Source organism: Dermacentor variabilis, chromosome 4, assembly GCF_050947875.1.
Source record: "Dermacentor variabilis isolate Ectoservices chromosome 4, ASM5094787v1, whole genome shotgun sequence".
NCBI classification, from domain to species: domain Eukaryota; kingdom Metazoa; phylum Arthropoda; class Arachnida; order Ixodida; family Ixodidae; genus Dermacentor; species Dermacentor variabilis.
In genome coordinates this window covers 47726839-47744916 of record NC_134571.1, presented here as the reverse complement: position 1 = coordinate 47744916, position 18078 = coordinate 47726839, and the positions used below count along the sequence as shown (strand labels likewise).

General features: G+C 45.8%; 1 protein-coding gene across 2 annotated transcripts in view; it reads left to right on the top strand.

The window, feature by feature from the left end:
* The window catches only part of LOC142579069 (cytochrome P450 3A14-like), a 32360-nt gene that overhangs the window by 560 nt on the left and 13722 nt on the right, over nt 1–18078 (top strand). For both annotated transcript variants that reach the window (XM_075688906.1, XM_075688905.1), the window contains exons 2-6: nt 8618–8714; nt 9083–9135; nt 10277–10373; nt 10827–10952; nt 13847–14034. In XM_075688906.1, the coding sequence (XP_075545021.1) occupies nt 8618–8714; nt 9083–9135; nt 10277–10373; nt 10827–10952; nt 13847–14034 (561 nt within the window). The remainder of the gene's footprint in view (nt 1–8617; nt 8715–9082; nt 9136–10276; nt 10374–10826; nt 10953–13846; nt 14035–18078) is intronic.

Below are 18078 nucleotides of genomic sequence, written 5' to 3'. Positions count from 1 at the left end.
TCATTGATACTGACAGCCTTTTCAGGCCATTACAGGAGTGGAAAAAAAAACTTAAGTATACACGGGCATAATTTCAACAACCGCATCCGACACAATATACAAACAAGTGCACTGGACAAGAAAAACAACTAAATTAACGAACAAGAATACATAATACACAAGTTGAGGCAGGGACTTATGCTATTGTCTAGGTGCGCCGTGGTGTATGAGTGATTCGAGACGTTCAATACAGACACAAAGGGATTCACTTCTCCCAATGGAGTCGGGCAGCTGGTTCCACTCTTTAATAACTTGAGGAAAGAAAAGCTGTATTTAAAGCAACCTATATGAGAAAGTGGCACAGGAATGTACATACTGTGGCGATGTCTAGATGGTTCGTCGGAATGAAGTGTAAAGTGCTGTGTTGTACTTATCTTAAAGTGACAGTGAATTAGCGGAAAAAGAAACTACATCCTTTGAACCTTTGTGCTGCCTTCAAGAGTTTGAAGGTTTGCTTGTTTGCATAGCTCGGTCGGTGAATACGTGCGGTGATATTTATTAGAGATAAAACGGGAGGCCAGTGCCTGCACTTTTTCTATTTTTGCTATGTTAGATGCGGTGTAGCGATCCCGCAGAATTTTCCCATATTCAGTGACTGGTCTTACCAGTGCTCTATAACTGAGTAATTTTTCATCGGTAGTATCATTGCGGATGTTACGGCTCAGACTCCGAGTTACCCGATAAGCCTTGGTGCACACATTATCTATGTGCGTATTCCAGTGTAGGTAGGGAGTGAAAGTTAAACGAAGTATTCGTGCTGTTGCACTCTGTTAACTTGCTTACCGATTATGAAGTAAGGGTAAGCAAGGGTATTTGCAAGTAAGTAAGGGTATTATTAATAAGGGTAAGTAAGTAAGGGTAGTAAGCAAGTAAGGGTATTTGTTTACATTTTTCTTTCGACTGATGGACATGATTACTGACTTCTCCGGGTTTAGCCCCATTTGCGGAGTTTTCCGGAGGGGGCCGAGTCCACCCCTCTCGGCGATACCGAAGCCTACACTCCCCCCTCCCCTCCACACAAACACACACTCAAAATGTAATTACCGAGGTTTTGTCACCCACATTATTTGACGTTTTTTTTTTCTTGCCCCCACCTTCTCACTTGAAATTTTCTTGTGGCTAACAGCTTACTGCATCGTTGTTGGAGCGGACGTGCATGGCTTGTAACTCGTGCTTTCGTCGTTTTATTTCTGGAAATCCGGATAAAGGAGGACAAGCGCATTAGAAAAAGCATTAGTTGGGGGTGCCTCATTCGTATTTTCTTACTTCAACGTTGCATTAAACTTTCGCTGTGAGCACCACGCCAATATACAATATATTTAAATATACATACAGGACAAAGTTTATTATGTTTTTGATACCCGAAGGAGATAGTCAATTAAAATTATTTCTAATGGTATGATGAATAGCCTACAGTTAGAGAATGAATATGTTGCTTATATGTTCATGCACCTCGCTTCAAATTGCTTTGCGTGTCTTTTTTTTTTTTGACCCTGAAAAAACCTGCAGACTTCAGAGACCCCTTTGGTAGAGTCTTTTTATGAACGGCGTGTGTAATGCACGTTAATGATGTGCGTCTGGGTATTGCTTCTTTTTCCAGTAAGCAATGCTAACGACTCATGGAAAAAAAAATCTAATAATTTGCAACATTCATTAGGTCGGCTCCCGTCGGATGACGGCGATAATGCATGCTGCTGGCCGAGCGCTGCCGGTGAGATAAAGAAAACCCTGCCGCTTCCTCGTCGCCAGTCACGATGCAGCCGACCTTGTTCACCGAACGCCCGCTTGAGAGCAGCACAATACCACTGCGAAAACGCTCCGTCACATGGCTTCTTTCATGTTTCGCGGCTTTCTTTGCAACCCGGAAAAAAAAGAACTACGTGAGACGTGTCGTAAGGAAAACAACTCGATCGGTGGTTTCTGAAGGTGCTCTACAAATGTGCGTATCATACTTGGGGTCCTCAGCCAATATTAAAAATTGGGTAGCGAAACTTTAAAAAATTAGTGAGTTATGGGGAATACAAAAGATTCTCTGAGTTACTATATGCTATTGCGAATAGTACGCGTTCGGTTCAATTCGCTTCCGACGCGCCTTTCTTTTTTAAGTTCTTGTCTCAAGTCATGTGGGGCACCCTGTATATCAGTCATGGAAGTGTGATGGCCGACCGAACGCATCGGCTTTGATCAGAAATTATTAAAACTTGAGACAAACCGGCTGCCCCCAGAAACAGTGGCGGAGGACTCCATCTTTGTGTCCTAGCCTACGCACGGATGTTCTAGCATTTATGGCCTCAAACCCCCATGCTAGCGTTCGGGACGTGGCCGCCCATGTACAAATTTCCGAGTCATAAGTTTGGAGGATTCTAAGTGACTCGGCCTTTCACGCGTACTACCTTAACCTGCACCATTGCTTTTAAGATAGGGACCCGTAATCGTCTAGATTTCTCCAATTGGGCCTTCACAAATTCCGATGAGTCACCGGACTTTTTGAGCAACATCATGTGTACAGATGAAGCCGAATTTTACCTAAACAGCCAGGTAAATTTGAATAATGCGCACTATTAGAACGACTACACTCCACACTGAGCAAAGCGCACTCGATACCAGTACCAGTGGTCGCTCAATGTGTGGTTCAGAATTCACGCCGGTGCTATAATAGGTCTCATCTTCTTCCATCATACACTGAAACTGGACAGCGTTACGGGGACGAAATCCTTGAAGGAGTGATAGATGAGTTTCTCAGCGAAGTCCCGCTGTCACGTCTTCCACTTCTGCGGTATCGGCAAGATGCGGCCGCCAGCAAACAGCAGCAGCCGAGCACAAAATTGGCTGGATGCGACTTTTCATGCGCAATAAATTGGAAGAGACGGACCTGTATATCGGCCAGCTAGGTCATCCGACCTCTCTTCCCTCGATTTCTTTCTTTGGGGTTATGGGAAAAATCATGTTTACATGATCGAGACGTACGTCATATGAGCTCAAGGAAAGGGTAACGGATGTCTGCCGTAGAATTCCAGCGTGCGTCATCATGAATGTCACTGAAGATGTGATAAAACGGACACAGTATACTGGATAGCTGCAAAAGTAGACCTGTTCAAACACGTCCTCTGGGCAGAAGCTTTTGTTCAATGGCGCTTACGAATTCGTAGATGATAAGGGCACACTGAAATCTCACGGTTTTAAATGCGTAAGCATTTCTATCCTTACCTAACGGAAAAACCGTCGCTCCGTCCGTCCCTGCTCTCGAAATAGCGGCAGCAGCAGCGAGCGAATTCCCCGGCGTGCTGCCTCCCGCTACAACGCCAGCGAAGCCGCGAGAACACAGCGCTCACGGAGCTCTCAGCACATGACGCACTTTGGCGCTTTCCAGGTACGGGCCGAGCCGCCGCGCCAGACGTAGCCGCCGCCGGAGCACGGTTGATAATCACGGTTCATAATGGTACAGTGTGCCTAATAGGTGTTGCATACATATGCTTCATTTGCTACATCTCCCTGGTCATTTCATCCCACGTCCACACCCGCTTCTAGGTTGCTTGTAGTCGCCACTAACTACGTCGTCTCGTGCAGGTCTCACTTAACAGTTTGGTGTTGCAACCGCGCTTCTCCGCTTCACGCTAGAATAGCAGCTTGGCGTTGTTGGTTTTCCATCGTGGTGTTAACAGCGCACAACGTAGACGACACACCAGACGAGAAGACGACACCGCACGAGCTGTTATACTCGACTTCACGGTTCCTTCGAGGTTGTTCTCGCAATTACACGAAACACATTGGCATGCTACCACGAAACACCGTCTGTAATACGAAAGGCTTACGCATAATTGAGATAAATCCCAGAGAAGATTCTACGTGTGCGCGTGTGTGTGCGTGTGCGTGTGTGTGCGCGTGCGTGTGTGTGCGTGTGCGTGCGTGCGTGCGTGGGCGTGTGTGTGTGTGTGTGTGTGTGTGTGTGTGTGTGTGTGTGTGTGTGTGTGTGTGTGTGTGTGTGTGTGTGTGTGTGTGTGTGTGTGTGTGTGTGTGTGTGTGTGTGTGTGTGTTTTTCCCGATTGGCAATTAGGCTTATTTAGAAGTGGTACGTTTACTTCCTCGAACGCATCGGTTTTGACTTTACATGCGAGTCGCTTCATGGCCTCTTTATTTCGCTTTTATTTTTTGCCGCGAACCTGTTTTTGCAGCACGCATACACTATAATAAAAAAATAAAAGCGTCACTTTAATTTTGCTTCGGCCCGAAGCAAGTTTCTGGCGCGAAATATAGCTGCGCGCGCATTCTTTCGATGAGGCGCGAGCAGGGCCGGGATTTTGAAACATTCAATGCCTATTCCATTGCTTTTCGCATTTAGGTCAGAGCGGCGCTTCGGCCACGTTGTTAGGGGCTTTTTTTGTCAATGTAATCAGTCGGCCTTGAGAGACGGATAATAAGTGTGACGTAGAGATGAGAGGAAGGAATAGCTGCGAAGCCGCGAAACCTGCTGTTGGTGCTCCTTCCGTGCCATTATCAAGGTGATGCACTGTCTCTTCGGGTTCGCCACAGGCAAAGCAGTTGCTTCCAATCAGCTCGTTTCAGGACGCTGCTTTATGATGCAGATGGGAGTGCAGTCACGTGGTATTCGTCATTTTTTGTGGGGTTTCTTTACCAGACGGAAAATATTAGTACGCAACTGGCACGTCGCTGAAAACACCGCACTTAAATGTCATTTGGAGGCGCCTACAATGCGGCAGGGACGCTTTGATAATTACGACAGTACTTCTCGTGTTAGATAATTATAATTACCTCATTAAATCTAAGTAACGAAACATTACTGTCGGCTAATCCAGTGCATTGGAAACAATATGCACAAGGTTTTCTTCGAGTAACGTAATTGCTCTTTTTTCTTTAGTTTTGGTGCGGGATAGTTGGGACACCCTGTATAATTCCCTAAGTAACCGAAATGAAGCCAAGCCAGATTCACTCGAAATCAACATCACCAGCATTCATGCGCAACAGCGCTTATACTCGGACTCGCAGGAAGAGAGAGAGAGAGAGACGCTGCAGTTTCTCCAGAAAGGTGAAGCAGTATTAGTGACAGCGAAGTATTAAACTATTACGCCAGAACCTTGGTGGTGCGAGAGGACTCAGGGTCTGAGATGAAACGGCGTTAACTGCAAGTATATAAAAAGGCAAAGTGGTTTACGTCAATCAGAGCTCCATAGGCTCACTTTCACAAATGTGGTCTTTAAACATAGCTCCGCCCAACGAAGAAGGCTACCCTCTCGTGTTACTTGGTATTTGTTGCATCTTAAAGAAAATTCAATTATGGGGTTTTACGTGCCAAAACCACTTTCTGATTATGAGGCACGCCGTAGTGGAGGACTCCGGAAAATTCGACCACCTGGGGTTCTTTAACGTGCACCTAAATCTAAGTACATGGGTGTTTTCGCCCCTATCGAAATACGGCCGCCGTGGCCGGGATTCAATCCCGCGACCTCGTGCTCAGCAGCCCAACATCATAGCCACTGAGCAACCACGGCGGGTTTGTTGCATCTTGTGCATCGTGCCTCGCGCTCACAGGAACTTCAAGTTGCCAATGCGCTATCACTCGTCAACAAATGTCAGCGTCGAAAAATATATCGCCCATAATCGCGACATTACTTGTGCAGCCGTCCAGCTGCGCACGTGGTGGGACGCGTCGCCAGGATGAGCGACAACGAAAACGACGCTCAAAAACTGCAAGATATCCCATGAATACGCCGGGGCTTTTGTATCCCCGCCTGTATCTTTTGTCGAGCATACTTTGGTGAAGGCGCAGTCTAACTTACACATTATGTGCATATTTAAACGCGCATATTTATTATTATGTTTTTATTCGCGTTGAACGTATCTTTCAAATTACCTTAGCACTAAAGAAAGCTTACGCAGATCCTGCGCCCAGTTCGGGGGAGTTTCGCATTGTGAGACGTCGACGGAGCGATGTCATGAGGCCTAAAGCAATGCCAGTTGCTTGCTGAGCAAAATTATGAGGAGAGACGTATGCAGATATTTAATGAATGAAACCTTTGTTTGGAGAAGGTATGGCTCTAAAGCCTAATACGCGGGGTACGGGGATAGTTGGGCGGAGAAAGAGCAACACTCCTGTGTAACACATATCTTGTGCCAAAGAGGCACGTAACATTTCCGGGTATCACCTATGAATGGGAACGTACGTAGTGGCGCACATTCGGTGACCTGGAAATGCGGGTAGAACAACTGTAATGAATTTCAAAAGAATCTGTTGAAAGTCAGGTGCTATTCTATTACGAAGCCCGTGTGCACCAGAGATACCGATGAGGCGACGTAGTGCGGAACAAACGAGATATTGCGCCTTGTGTATCCGTTTAGAGTTCGGCATCATTTGAAATAGAAACGCGCTTTGTGCATCACATTTTCACACGTCTTGGGAGCTGGTTGAATTTGTTATAAACTTCAAGAAATAACAGTGCAGAACTAGTCGTCATCACACTATCCCTCACACTTGCCCTCAGCATCGATGCCGATACTTCTTTAGGTTCATACTGGCTGCTATGGTGCAAACATACCTTTGTCTGGGGTGTGCTCCTTTCTTGTCATGCCCACAATACCGGTCTATCGGGTTGCTAATGCAGATGAAGCGCCGCCCGCACCTGTGACGAAGCCCGAGTACGAAAATGGTTGAATGCTACAATATCCTGGCCCTTGCCTCTCATGAACGTTACATGCCGCTGCAAGTAGCAATTTTTCTATGCAGAAACGACTTATTGGAAGGAGAAAATGTGTCAAAAGTTATTTTTCTGACCAAAAACCAGCCTAGGGCCGCACTTCTCTAGCGATGCCTTTTCCATCGCTATTCCTTTTCGCGCTTGCTCATTGGCCAAAACGGCGCTCCGACCGCGTTTCATCCGCTCATATCATCCGCGATATATCATATCATATATCATATCATATCATATATCATATCATATCATATATCATATCATCCGCGATATCATCCGCTCATCAGTTGATGAGCGGATGATATCAAGGGGATGAGTGGGCCAATGAGACTAGTTCGTCAATGGGATCAGCGGATGATAAGAGTAGCCTAAAATTGACGGGAAGGCATCGCTACAATGTCGCGGCCCTGGTCTCCTCAAGCGATTGTCCGCGTAGTTCTTAGGCACTTTGTTGTTTTTAAAGGCTTTGCCTACAACTTAGTTGGTTCCCTTCAGCCTGCAATCACCCAGTTGCATCACAAGACTGGTTTATCCTGTCCTAATAATACAATGTGCTACAACAATACACCGGCCTTCATTGAACAAAATGGCATGTACATGTGCTGCGACACTTGCGCTGTTACCCTCGCCAGGGGAGAAGCACTCGAGGAAGTACAATGTAAACAGATGCGGTGAAGCCATTGGCCGCAAAAAAAGAGGATAAAAAACACCTAACGCGGCCCCACAATATCCGCAGTGATTAAAGATAATAAAAATGCATAGAAACTACATTCGCGTGGCAGTGAGAGTTCAAGTACGAGGCAATGATACTTTCAGTCGTAGGCCTTTCAAAAACAACTACAACATAACAAGAAAAAATCGTGCTAATCACACCGTACGATTCTAGCGCGTGGCGGGCACTTGAGCATCTGTTAGCCGTGCAGGAAAGGGAGGAGAAGGGCAAATGCACGGCGAGATAGGCAGGAAGAGAGTGGCCGGAGCTTGGCAGCTCTGCTCGAATAGCGTTGCTAGCGTTAAAGCGCATAGCCAACGAAGCAACAAAATACGTAAAGTACGCGCAAGAAGACGAAAAAGCGGAAGAGAAACAAGCATATAGCAATGACAACTTGTTGCTGTGTAACTATACTGCGCATATGGCAACTTGCTCAGAGACTAGGGTAAATTCATGACTGTGGTCTGCACATAGGGTGCACTGCAGTTATCCTATTACACTTCGCTTTATTTTTCAGACGTAAATGACTATCTGGAATTTAGATAAATACACGTTTTAGATAAATTTAGATAAATACAAATTTAGATAAATTACGATTTAGATAAAGAAAGAATTTAGATAAAGAATTTAAATGAAGATTTAGATAAATAAAGAATAAAGAATAAGGAATTTAGATAAATAGAAGAAAAATGAATAAGGGGCAGAGAGAAAAAAATGACGAAGAAGGCAGAGTGCTAGTTCCAGTGATGATGATGATGATGATGATGATGATGATGACAACGACGATTATGATGATGGTGATGATTGGGGTTTGTTGGCGCAACGGCCACAAGTGGCCAAAGAGCGCCAAGGCTAGTCCCAGTGTTCCACCTTTTCCGACGTCCTTTTGTTTTTGTTTGTCTCTGCACATCTTCATTTTTCTTACGCGCTGGAACATGTGGCCACCGAAGAGGTGGCCACGTTACAGCGCCAAATTTAAATTACACTCTCCGGCGTCATCTCCCTGGTAATGCGTTCTAGAGCGCGGAAAAACGTTTTATAATTCATAGCACCACTGGTGCGATAGCGAATAAACATAATCTGCATCTTTTGCCGCCCTTCCCCATTTCCAGCCACGCGGTACTAACAATACACCTTCTGCATGTTTCTCACGCTTCCGCAGATGGCGTCGAAGACATTTTTCGTATTTCGAGGATCTGGGAGTTCCAGGGCCAAAACCGAACTTGATTTGGGGAAACTTGTTGGAGTACTACCAAGACGTGAGCTGCTGCCGATGAACTGATGCTCCATAACCACACGCTCAGCACCCTTCCGCCTTTATCATCAGCTTGCCAGCAGCATTGCCACCTTGTTTCCTTTCCTTTTGCTGGTTATGAGTGCTGTAAAAGCCAGAACGCCTGAAGCTTCTTAAGTAGGATAAACGCATACCATGTTGCATATAACGACACTCTTCTGAACGCCACCAGTTTATTCTATAAGGACACGGGAGCGAGAGAAGAAATTAAATACGCGTAGAAAACAGAGAGGGGGCGAGCGTCTCCCAGCGAAGACGTCTGTGCTAGAAAGACGCGGAACCTTCACGTACTTCATGATCTGTTAGTTAGATGCTTAATTTTTTTTCTTCCAGGATCGATACAAAGTTATTGGAAAGTGGCTGAAGAAGTATGGAGACATCTTTGGGTAAGTTCGGTGCGAATTACGCCGTATTCAACGGATATCATCCAACGAAAGCTACCAACGACTTCTAGCCACATAATGTGGTGACGGACGCCCGCTGGGACCGGAGTACTTAGACCTCCCTCTTTCGCCCCCGGGCCCCCCCCCCCCTCTCTTAAAAGGAAAATAAAGTTCATTCATTCATTCATACCAACGAGGTCGCCTTTAAGAGGGGCCCCCATGCTGTGCTCAAATTTTGACAGCCTGTCCACAATGGTTTATGTGCTCCTGAAAAGGATACGAGCGTGTCTCCTGACAAACTTGCTAATGATATAGCTAAGATCGATCTTGTATATTGAATACGTAATGAAGCCAGACACATCAACGCTCAGGAAACGGCGATGCATATCCCGCCAGTTAGGACTTTCATTTTAATGTGAAGCTTATGACGATCGTCTCCCTTCTTTCTGTAGCACTGAGGCCTCAGCAAAGAAAAACAAAGAGCCTATAATGCAAAAACTGGTCTAGAGAGAGAGAAAGAGAGAGAACGAGAGAGAGAGAGAAACGAGAGAAAGCAAGTACACGAAAGACAGGATGGTCAACCAGACGAGCGTCCGGTTTGCTACGGTATCCGGGCGGATAAGGGAAATGGAGCAATTACCTCGAGGCCAAGGCCAATTTCCCCGTTCAAGTAGACATTATACGGTGAAATGCTCTCAATAAACGACCGCTTAACCGACTCGAACAAAAGGTGGTGCGTTTAAGAGAAAACACTGAATTCTAGCAACTGTAGGGAAGTAGGATTCTGACTTACAGCCTCAGTTGATACAGAAAAGTTGCGTAAAATTGGCAAATTAAAAAAAAAACATAACCACAAAGTTTAACAATCACTTACTCCGCATCATAAATAGTTATCTCAGTTCGGCAAAGTGCACTGCTTAGGCGATCGGAAGCGGACACATTTATTATGTGAGCTCCCAGCTTATTGCGACAGCTATAAACAGGGCACTCACAGACTTTCGCTTTCGCTGCCGACGAAAAGTAAAGCCGGGTGATCCCGGAGGGACTGAAGTCAAAGGTATCGGTGGGCTGATCGGGATTATGCTATAGCACAAGTGTCGCGCACGTCTGGCATTAAAAACTGAGTTCTTGATCGCGTTTTCAGGTTCTACAACGGTGACGTTCCTTTCTTGGTCGTCAATGACCTTGAGTTTCTGGAATACGTTTTCGTGAGGAAGTTCGGAAACTTTGTGGACCGCGGCGTAAGTTCTCTTCAGTGAATATATCCTCGGAGCGATTTTTCCGCTTTTTGTCCCTTTTACATAAAAGTACATTAACTATTGTTAATACATAGGGAGCCCCAAAGTTAAGCGCTGTCAGGGGAACATCTATATAAAAACAAGATAATAAATAAATTACATCAAGCAATGGTTACGGTAGCTTAATACACAATTTGAAAACTAAGAGCTCAGAGCATTAGTGCTAAAAAATACCAAGCTGTTTAAAAACAAACGGCAAATAAAGCTTTTGTGTTGAATAAACACGCAACTGCATATAACAGGACAGACAGTTGCTTAGTGACTTGCGGCAAATAAAACTTTTCTGTTTTCTGAACAATCAGTAGCAGATAAAAATACATATTAAGAATAACAAAAATTCGCAAAGCTTTTCGTTATGTCATTGAATGATTCGAAACACGAACACATGCTTTTCAGCTGACCATGTTGACCGACCAAATGCACCCTATTCTGGGCAAGAGCATATTGCACGCCAAAGGCAACGACTGGAAAAGCATCCGCAGTTCGGTCAATTACGGCCTCAGCGCTGCAAAGATCAAAATGGTAAGAGCCTGAACAGTGCACGTTCTTTCCGAAATCAGCAGCCCTCGGGCGTGTCAAGTTTAAACGCGCCCAAAAGGAGCTGCATAATTCTGTGCCAGTTAACCAATATAGACATCTATTTCGTTTTTCACGCCAGACCATTTCATGATAGTGACCTCATACTCTTCTTTAGTGTCTACATGCATGTTTGCAAGAGTTTACGCGATCACTGTGCCTACCGTAATGTTTATCCAGTGCCTGTAGTACCAGATAAGGCTATCTGCACAAACATTTTATACACAAAATAATGACGATTTTTGTGACGTGCTGTTAAACGTTCCCTAGAATGACCCACTTTCGTACCTAGACTACAGATACCGGGGATTCTCAGCTTCACACATTTGTCCTAGCTCAGCGGCCACTTCATAGACCAGTGGTGCCACATCTCGATGAACCTAAAAGTGGAACGCGAGGTGCGCATGCTTCTTCTGGCTTAACCGCTGGCTCGTTCACACTCATATTTCGTAGTGGTCAGATTTTAATAGCGCGGTCGAGTGCATTATTTGCCTGTATGGCGACCACTTACTGCAGCGCCTAGAAGAACGTGTAGAATTTGGTGTTACGGAACAGTGGTCCCGTCTGACACTGTGAAGGGGAAACCATAGGCTATGGATAAAACAAGGCATGCGCCATGTTGCGCCACACAAAAGATGCTTCCGTTCCTGCAATTCCTACACTTCCTACTTGGTAGAGAAGTAGTCGACGTGCATTCCGGTCGTATTCCGATTTAACTTGAACGAGACGAGCAACAGTACATCCAAATGCGGAATTAGAATGCATACACCACGTCATGCCTTCTTTGTTTGAAGTTTGACCGCCAACGTACGAGCAGTTTCGCAGAAAGAGTGATGTACACCAGGTACTCATTTCGGCAACATAGTGTGTAATATTTGGCATGCCACCTTCATTTCGCAGAAAAAAAAACGCAGATGGGAACCCGGTGAATAAACCATTTCAGCTAGAGGAATATGTGAGGCATAATTACGCGTAGACAATTTTCTTACACGAACATTACACACGTAAACGCAAAGTATGCGGGTAGTAACAAAGCATTCTACGTTTCCGAGATCCGACACTTATGCAATATACTACGCGTTTATATTTACGCGCCCTGCGCTTACGTGATAGTGCTAGCTTCAGCACGACGAGTGTCCGAGACTACACGGCAGCGCAACAACGCTCAGCACATCGCAACGTACAGTAGTCAACAATTAGCGCATAGCTACTGTTTGAACGGCCAGAGTGTGTACAACATCCGCGGCAGCGCAAGCATGAAGGCTACGTTAACTTACGACAAGCTTAAAACCATTGAAAAACTCCCTCACGTGCAATTAATATATACGCCGCCAGCACGGTCACTTTGAAGCAATCGGCTGCTTCAAGCACAAGTATAGGCCTATATAGCGACCACCGAAACCCTGGGACGTTTCATCGGTGCTTTTCAACTCAAACACTTTTGAGGTCGCCATCCGAGCAGTGCGACATAGGTATGGACATACCACTGCAATTTTCGTACTCACTAGTCACAGCACAACTGCACAATTACCACATAACACGACGGGAACCACACATCTGCAGAGACGCCGCATCTGGCTCGCGTCCACTCGGTTTTACATTCGACGACTCGACGATTTTTCTGCGTGGAAAAGCGCCTTCGTTCCTCCAAATCTCTCGTGGAGGAGTACAAGTCGTGCAAAATATTTCCAGGGTCTTTGGTCACCGAAAGAAAGCCTTTCAGTTGGCGTGAGTGAGGCGAACGGACACCGAGGCACAGAACAGATAGGGGCGATTGACAGCCATGTTAACGGGGCCAACTGTTCCCCAGCGTCCTTAGCCTCAGCAAGAACCCTGCTGTTTGAGGGAAAGAGGGAGAGGAGTCATAAGAGAAAGGCAGGGAGGTTAACTAGGCTGAACCCGGTAGGCATATACTGTTTGAGTAGTCGAAAAATGTTGTACAGGGGCATAACATCGTAAAGAAGAATGTTCATTTAATCAAACACTTAGAATACGCCATGTGCCGTGACACCCGTTGCTCAATATGTTAACCAAAATCTTTCTAAAATGTGTCTAACGTGAAAACATTATATGCCCATTGAGTCCATATACGCCCATATGCCCAACGAGTTAGCCCGGTCTGCCCACGAAAACACCCAGACTCGCCCAACAGATTTGGCGAGGTCGGAAGCTGCCAGGGAACTTCACCTGCTTGCACGCGAAAAGTCACAAGATCTCGGGAGTTCAAGTGCTTTCAATTGCAAATTGCATAAATAGGACCCCACGCTACGGCTAAAAAACTGCCATCTAGCCTTTCCCGCGGCGAAACTACCTTGCTGTGCCGCTTGTGGCTGGGAGTGGCGTTCACAAACGCCTACGCCTATCGTATGAGAATGGGCGAGAGCCCGGTGTGCGACTCCTTTGGGTGCGAGGAAACCATCGAGCACCTACTGTGTACCTTCCCTCGCTACGATGTACAACGCTTCTCTCTGCGGGCAAATTTAAACCGACTGGACTCAAGGCCGTTCTCCGAGTCGAGGACTGTGGCCACACCCGTCACTGGCACGAAAAGCGATTCGTGCACTAGTGTAATACTTGAAGGTCACCGGCTTAAGAGACTGTTTATAGTGTCCCTGTGCATCCTCCCACAGCCACTCTCTCCTTTCTTTCCTCTTTCTATTCCCCTTTCTCCACCCCCAGAGTGAGGTAGCAAACCGGGTGCTCGTCTGGTTGACCTCCCTGGCTTTCCTGTCCTTGATCTCTCTCTCTCTCTCTCTCAATAAGGTGACAACCACTCCCTCTTCCTGCTCTTGACAGATGATGCCAGAAGTTTGCAAGAGTGCAGATCTCTTTCTCGAGAGGATGGAGAAACTCGCCAACGACGAGGTGCACTCGTACGACGAGTACCAGCTTCTGTCCATGGATTACACGGCGCGCGGCGCGTTTGGCGTCGACACAGTCTTCCAGCTCGAACCTCACCACCCTCTTCTCACGATCGCCAAGGGCGTGCTGGACGGAATCATGACTGGACCTCTGCACATGATCGCGCGTGAGTTATAGAAAATACCTCCTCTCCTATCGTGCACCTCACACAAAGCTCAAGTTTTACAACGCTGCCACAATAGCTATCTTAGTTACCATAAGAAAACTAATGGCCGACGAAATCAGTTTAATATACGTTTACTTTACATTTACTGCGTCTACTGTACGTTGCGGGCGTTGCCTTTCAAAAAGAAAACAAACGCTATGTAACCCTCATTAGTAGTGATCCATCGTGATTTATGAGGTTCAAACGAGTTCTTTTATATTGACCATTGTGTTCAAACGGGTTTATTAGATATGAGAGTTATTTGGTATATGGTTGTTATTGATATGGTTAACGGAAATAAATGACTCTTTTTGTGCGTAGCCCGAAATCAAAAATCGGAAGAATTTCACAGATTCAGTGAAATAGATGGAATCATACATGCCGACTTGAAGTGAGACATTGAGGCATTGTGATAGCCCAATTTCTACAAGGATTCTCACAGTAGAGAAGGAAGAAAAGTAAAGAAGAAAAAAAGAACATTATGTTACAAACCACCGAGCATGATTGTCGATGCAAACGAATAGCCAAATGTTTCCAGAAAGCTAATGGCTTTATCCATGGATTGCCACGCTTGAAAACGTTTATTTGTCGCAGTGAGAATGGTTAGCTATAGAGTGTCCTTTTCTTTATTGCCGTATTCTGTATAGAGAACTGTGCCGTTACTGTTGTCGTGGTAGTGAAGGTGGCTATACATATAAGCCGATTAGTCTTCTCCAGCAGAGCGAGTGCCTTTGTTTGAGGTGACTGTCATCTTCTTTCGCGCCTGGGTCCCTCTCTCTCAACCTCCTCAGGAGGAGAGGGTGGCTGGAGAAGAGTGTCGCTGTCCTTCTCGAGTGCTCCACTGCAGCATGTAAAGCATCAGAAAGCTACCGAAAGCACAAAGAGCTATAATAATTGGCATTTGTCACCAGTCCCGCCCCACGACTCGGTTGCGTGATAGCAGACAGCGTTTGCAGACAGCCTATTGACATCTGCGTTTGGGCATACGACGTGACGCGTCCTCAAGGGCGAGCTAGGCTCCAAAAAGCTGTGACGTTCATAACGACGTACCTCGGCGAACAAAGCCTCAAGATTTCCCCATAAAAATGTGCATTAGTCAAGTTTAGCCGGGAACCAATGACTTCCTACGCCATATCCATCGATGGACAAAATATTTCTTATGTCAGGATGCACATGTTTTTAGACGTAATCGGCGACCGTGACTTCTGTTGGAGTCCTCATGTGGCCTACCTGAAGAAGCGCCAGACAGTCATCCCTCCTTTTTTCAAAGTTCTTGGAGGAAAAGCCTGGGGTTCTTCAGTCTACGTGATGATGCAACTGTACAGGGCGCAGTTTCTCGGGTACTTGAGGTACAGCTTCGCAGTGCTGACCAATACCTGCAGAACTAACATACGTACACTCGATAGTGCTCAGATCCAGGTGCGTTTAGGGTTTGTCTATGGTTGCCACGATGTACACCAACATCAGAAACTATTGCAATTGCACATTATTACCCAGCCAAAGATCCAGATGTTCATGGAAGCGCTCAGAGCACACGTCAGGCACCATGCTCGCGCCCCTATCCATTATCTATGTTCACTTCCAGAAGACTACTCACGTGCCTCTTTATGTCAAAAGCCACTGCCTTATCGTGTACACCTTCCATCAAATTACAGAGCTGCAGCGAGAAAAAAGAAGAAAGAAAAGACCGCTCGTTATCTTAAATTCTAAGGTTTCATACGCCAAAACCACGATATGATTAATCCACGCCATAGCAATGGAGTGGGGGGGAGGGGGGTTGAACTCAGGTTTAATTTTGACCACCTGGGGTTCTTTAACGTGGACCCTATGCACGGTATACGGACGTTTCTAATAATAATAATATTTGGGGTTTTACGTGCCAAAACCACTTTCTGATTATGAGGCACGCCGTAGCGGAGGACTCCAAAAATTTTGACCACCTGGGGTTCTTTAACGTGCACCTAAATCTAAGCACACGGGTGTTTTCGCATTTCGCCCCCATCGAAATGCGGCCGCCGTGGCCGGGATTTGATCCTGAGTCCTCGAGCTTAGCATCGCAACACCACAGCTACTACGCCACCAGGGCGGGCAAAAGACAAACGCTCGAGTATTTGGATTTAGCTGCGTGTTAAAGAACCACCAGCGATCAAAATGATCCGGAGTCCCAACAAAGGTGCGCCTCATAATCATATCGTTGCTTTGGTTGTTAAACCCCAGCTTTCTTTTTTTTGGAAATGTCATTGTCGCCACGTAATACTGCCTGTAAACATGTGCCATATAATAAATAGCTTCCTGTTACTACTCGTTAAAATATTTCAGAATGTACCACAGCCTTTGGTGACATCATGAAACCATTCTATTTTCTCGTGGCCTCACTTGGCGAGTTCACCTTCAAGAACTTGGGCGAGGAAACGTCAAAGATAGTCGAACTGCGTAGGAAAAACCCCTCGGTAAGTAGCACTTAATGCTGCACGTGATATATCTAGTCGGGCCCATGGAGTTATGCCGCTATCCTCCGACTTAATGGTAAACTTAATGGTAAAAATAATATTTATTTCTCGGAGAACAACGACGGTGCCTTCTTTAAGGCTGGTTCCGTTACCAACAATTCGACAAAGCTCCACAGTCGCTTCTGCGATTCATGAAAGGGCATACAAATTTTTATACGCATGGCTGTCGCACACAGCGCGATAGACTTCTGTGGAGGTCACAGGAGTGAGAATAAGATTTTGCTAGTTTCTTCTTTGTAGGTGAACAACGCAAAGCATGTGATACTCAGAGAACAGAAATAAACCAAAATCAAGCATTAAACAAGCATTCTATAACAGAAAATGACAACATGGACGTCAGGCGTGCCCTGTATTGATTAAAATATTTTGGGAGAGTTTTGGCAGGGAGTGCGGTAGTTTCGGCATTAAAACAGTAGTCGAAAGCGACTATTTGTGTTGTGTTCCATCGTATGCGTTGTCGCTATGTTAGACCGCATATTTCTTCTATGCCATCACCTTGATTTAAGCTTGTGGGAACATTTCATCACGAATGTTCTCGATTGACAACGTAGAGATTATCTCTCAAGGCGATAATCGGTTGACGGCAATTACTGGTGTAAAAATTAAATATAAAGGTTTATTTTCCCGCATTAGGAAAGGGCAGGTTCACGAGATCGATGTTTATACTGTGAACGTAAATTCGTCTACCGAAGTTAGTGAGTGAATGAGTGAGTGACTGATCAATCAAACTCGGAAGCATCAAAAAAGAGAGAGAACTAGGTCACGTCAAGCATGTGCCACCAACCCGCCGTGGTTGCTCAGTGGCTATGGTGTTGGGCTGCTGAGCATGAGGTCGCGGGATCGAATCCCGGCCACGGCGGCCCCATTTCGGTGGAGGCGAAATACGAAAACGCCCGTGTACTTAGAATTAGGTGCACGTTAAAGAACCCCAGGTGGTAAAAATTTCCGTAGTCCTCCACTACGGCGTGCCTCATAATCAGACAGTGGTTTTGGCACGAAAAGCCCCATAATGTAATTTAATGTGTCGCCTCTTTGTCATCGCTAAGTAACCAGGTAGATAAGATTTTATCAGCGACCTGTACCGTGATGCTTCTATATCTGTGCGCAACTGCGAAGGCCAGATATGCTGCAGAACCTTATCGACGCGACAATGCCGACAGAGGACGATTGCGGATCCACGAACGAGGAAAACCGGACTGACGAACCTGCGGCTGGTGATGACCTATTAAAAACTCTGTCATTCTCTCTGCTTTGGGAGTGACAGTGCGTACATCTGCAGTGGGCGAAGGCACTGAGAACATTATTGCGATTTTTTTTTTACCAACAGCTCCGAATAGAGGCCGGCATCTGAGCAATGAGGAAGTCTTTATGACAGCAACCACGCTGTTCATGGCGGGGTACGAATCTTATTTATTTATTTATTTATTTATTTAGCTTAGAAAAGCTTTGCTTCAGGAGATATCGGCGACTGGGTGAACGTCCCGAAGCTTTGTCC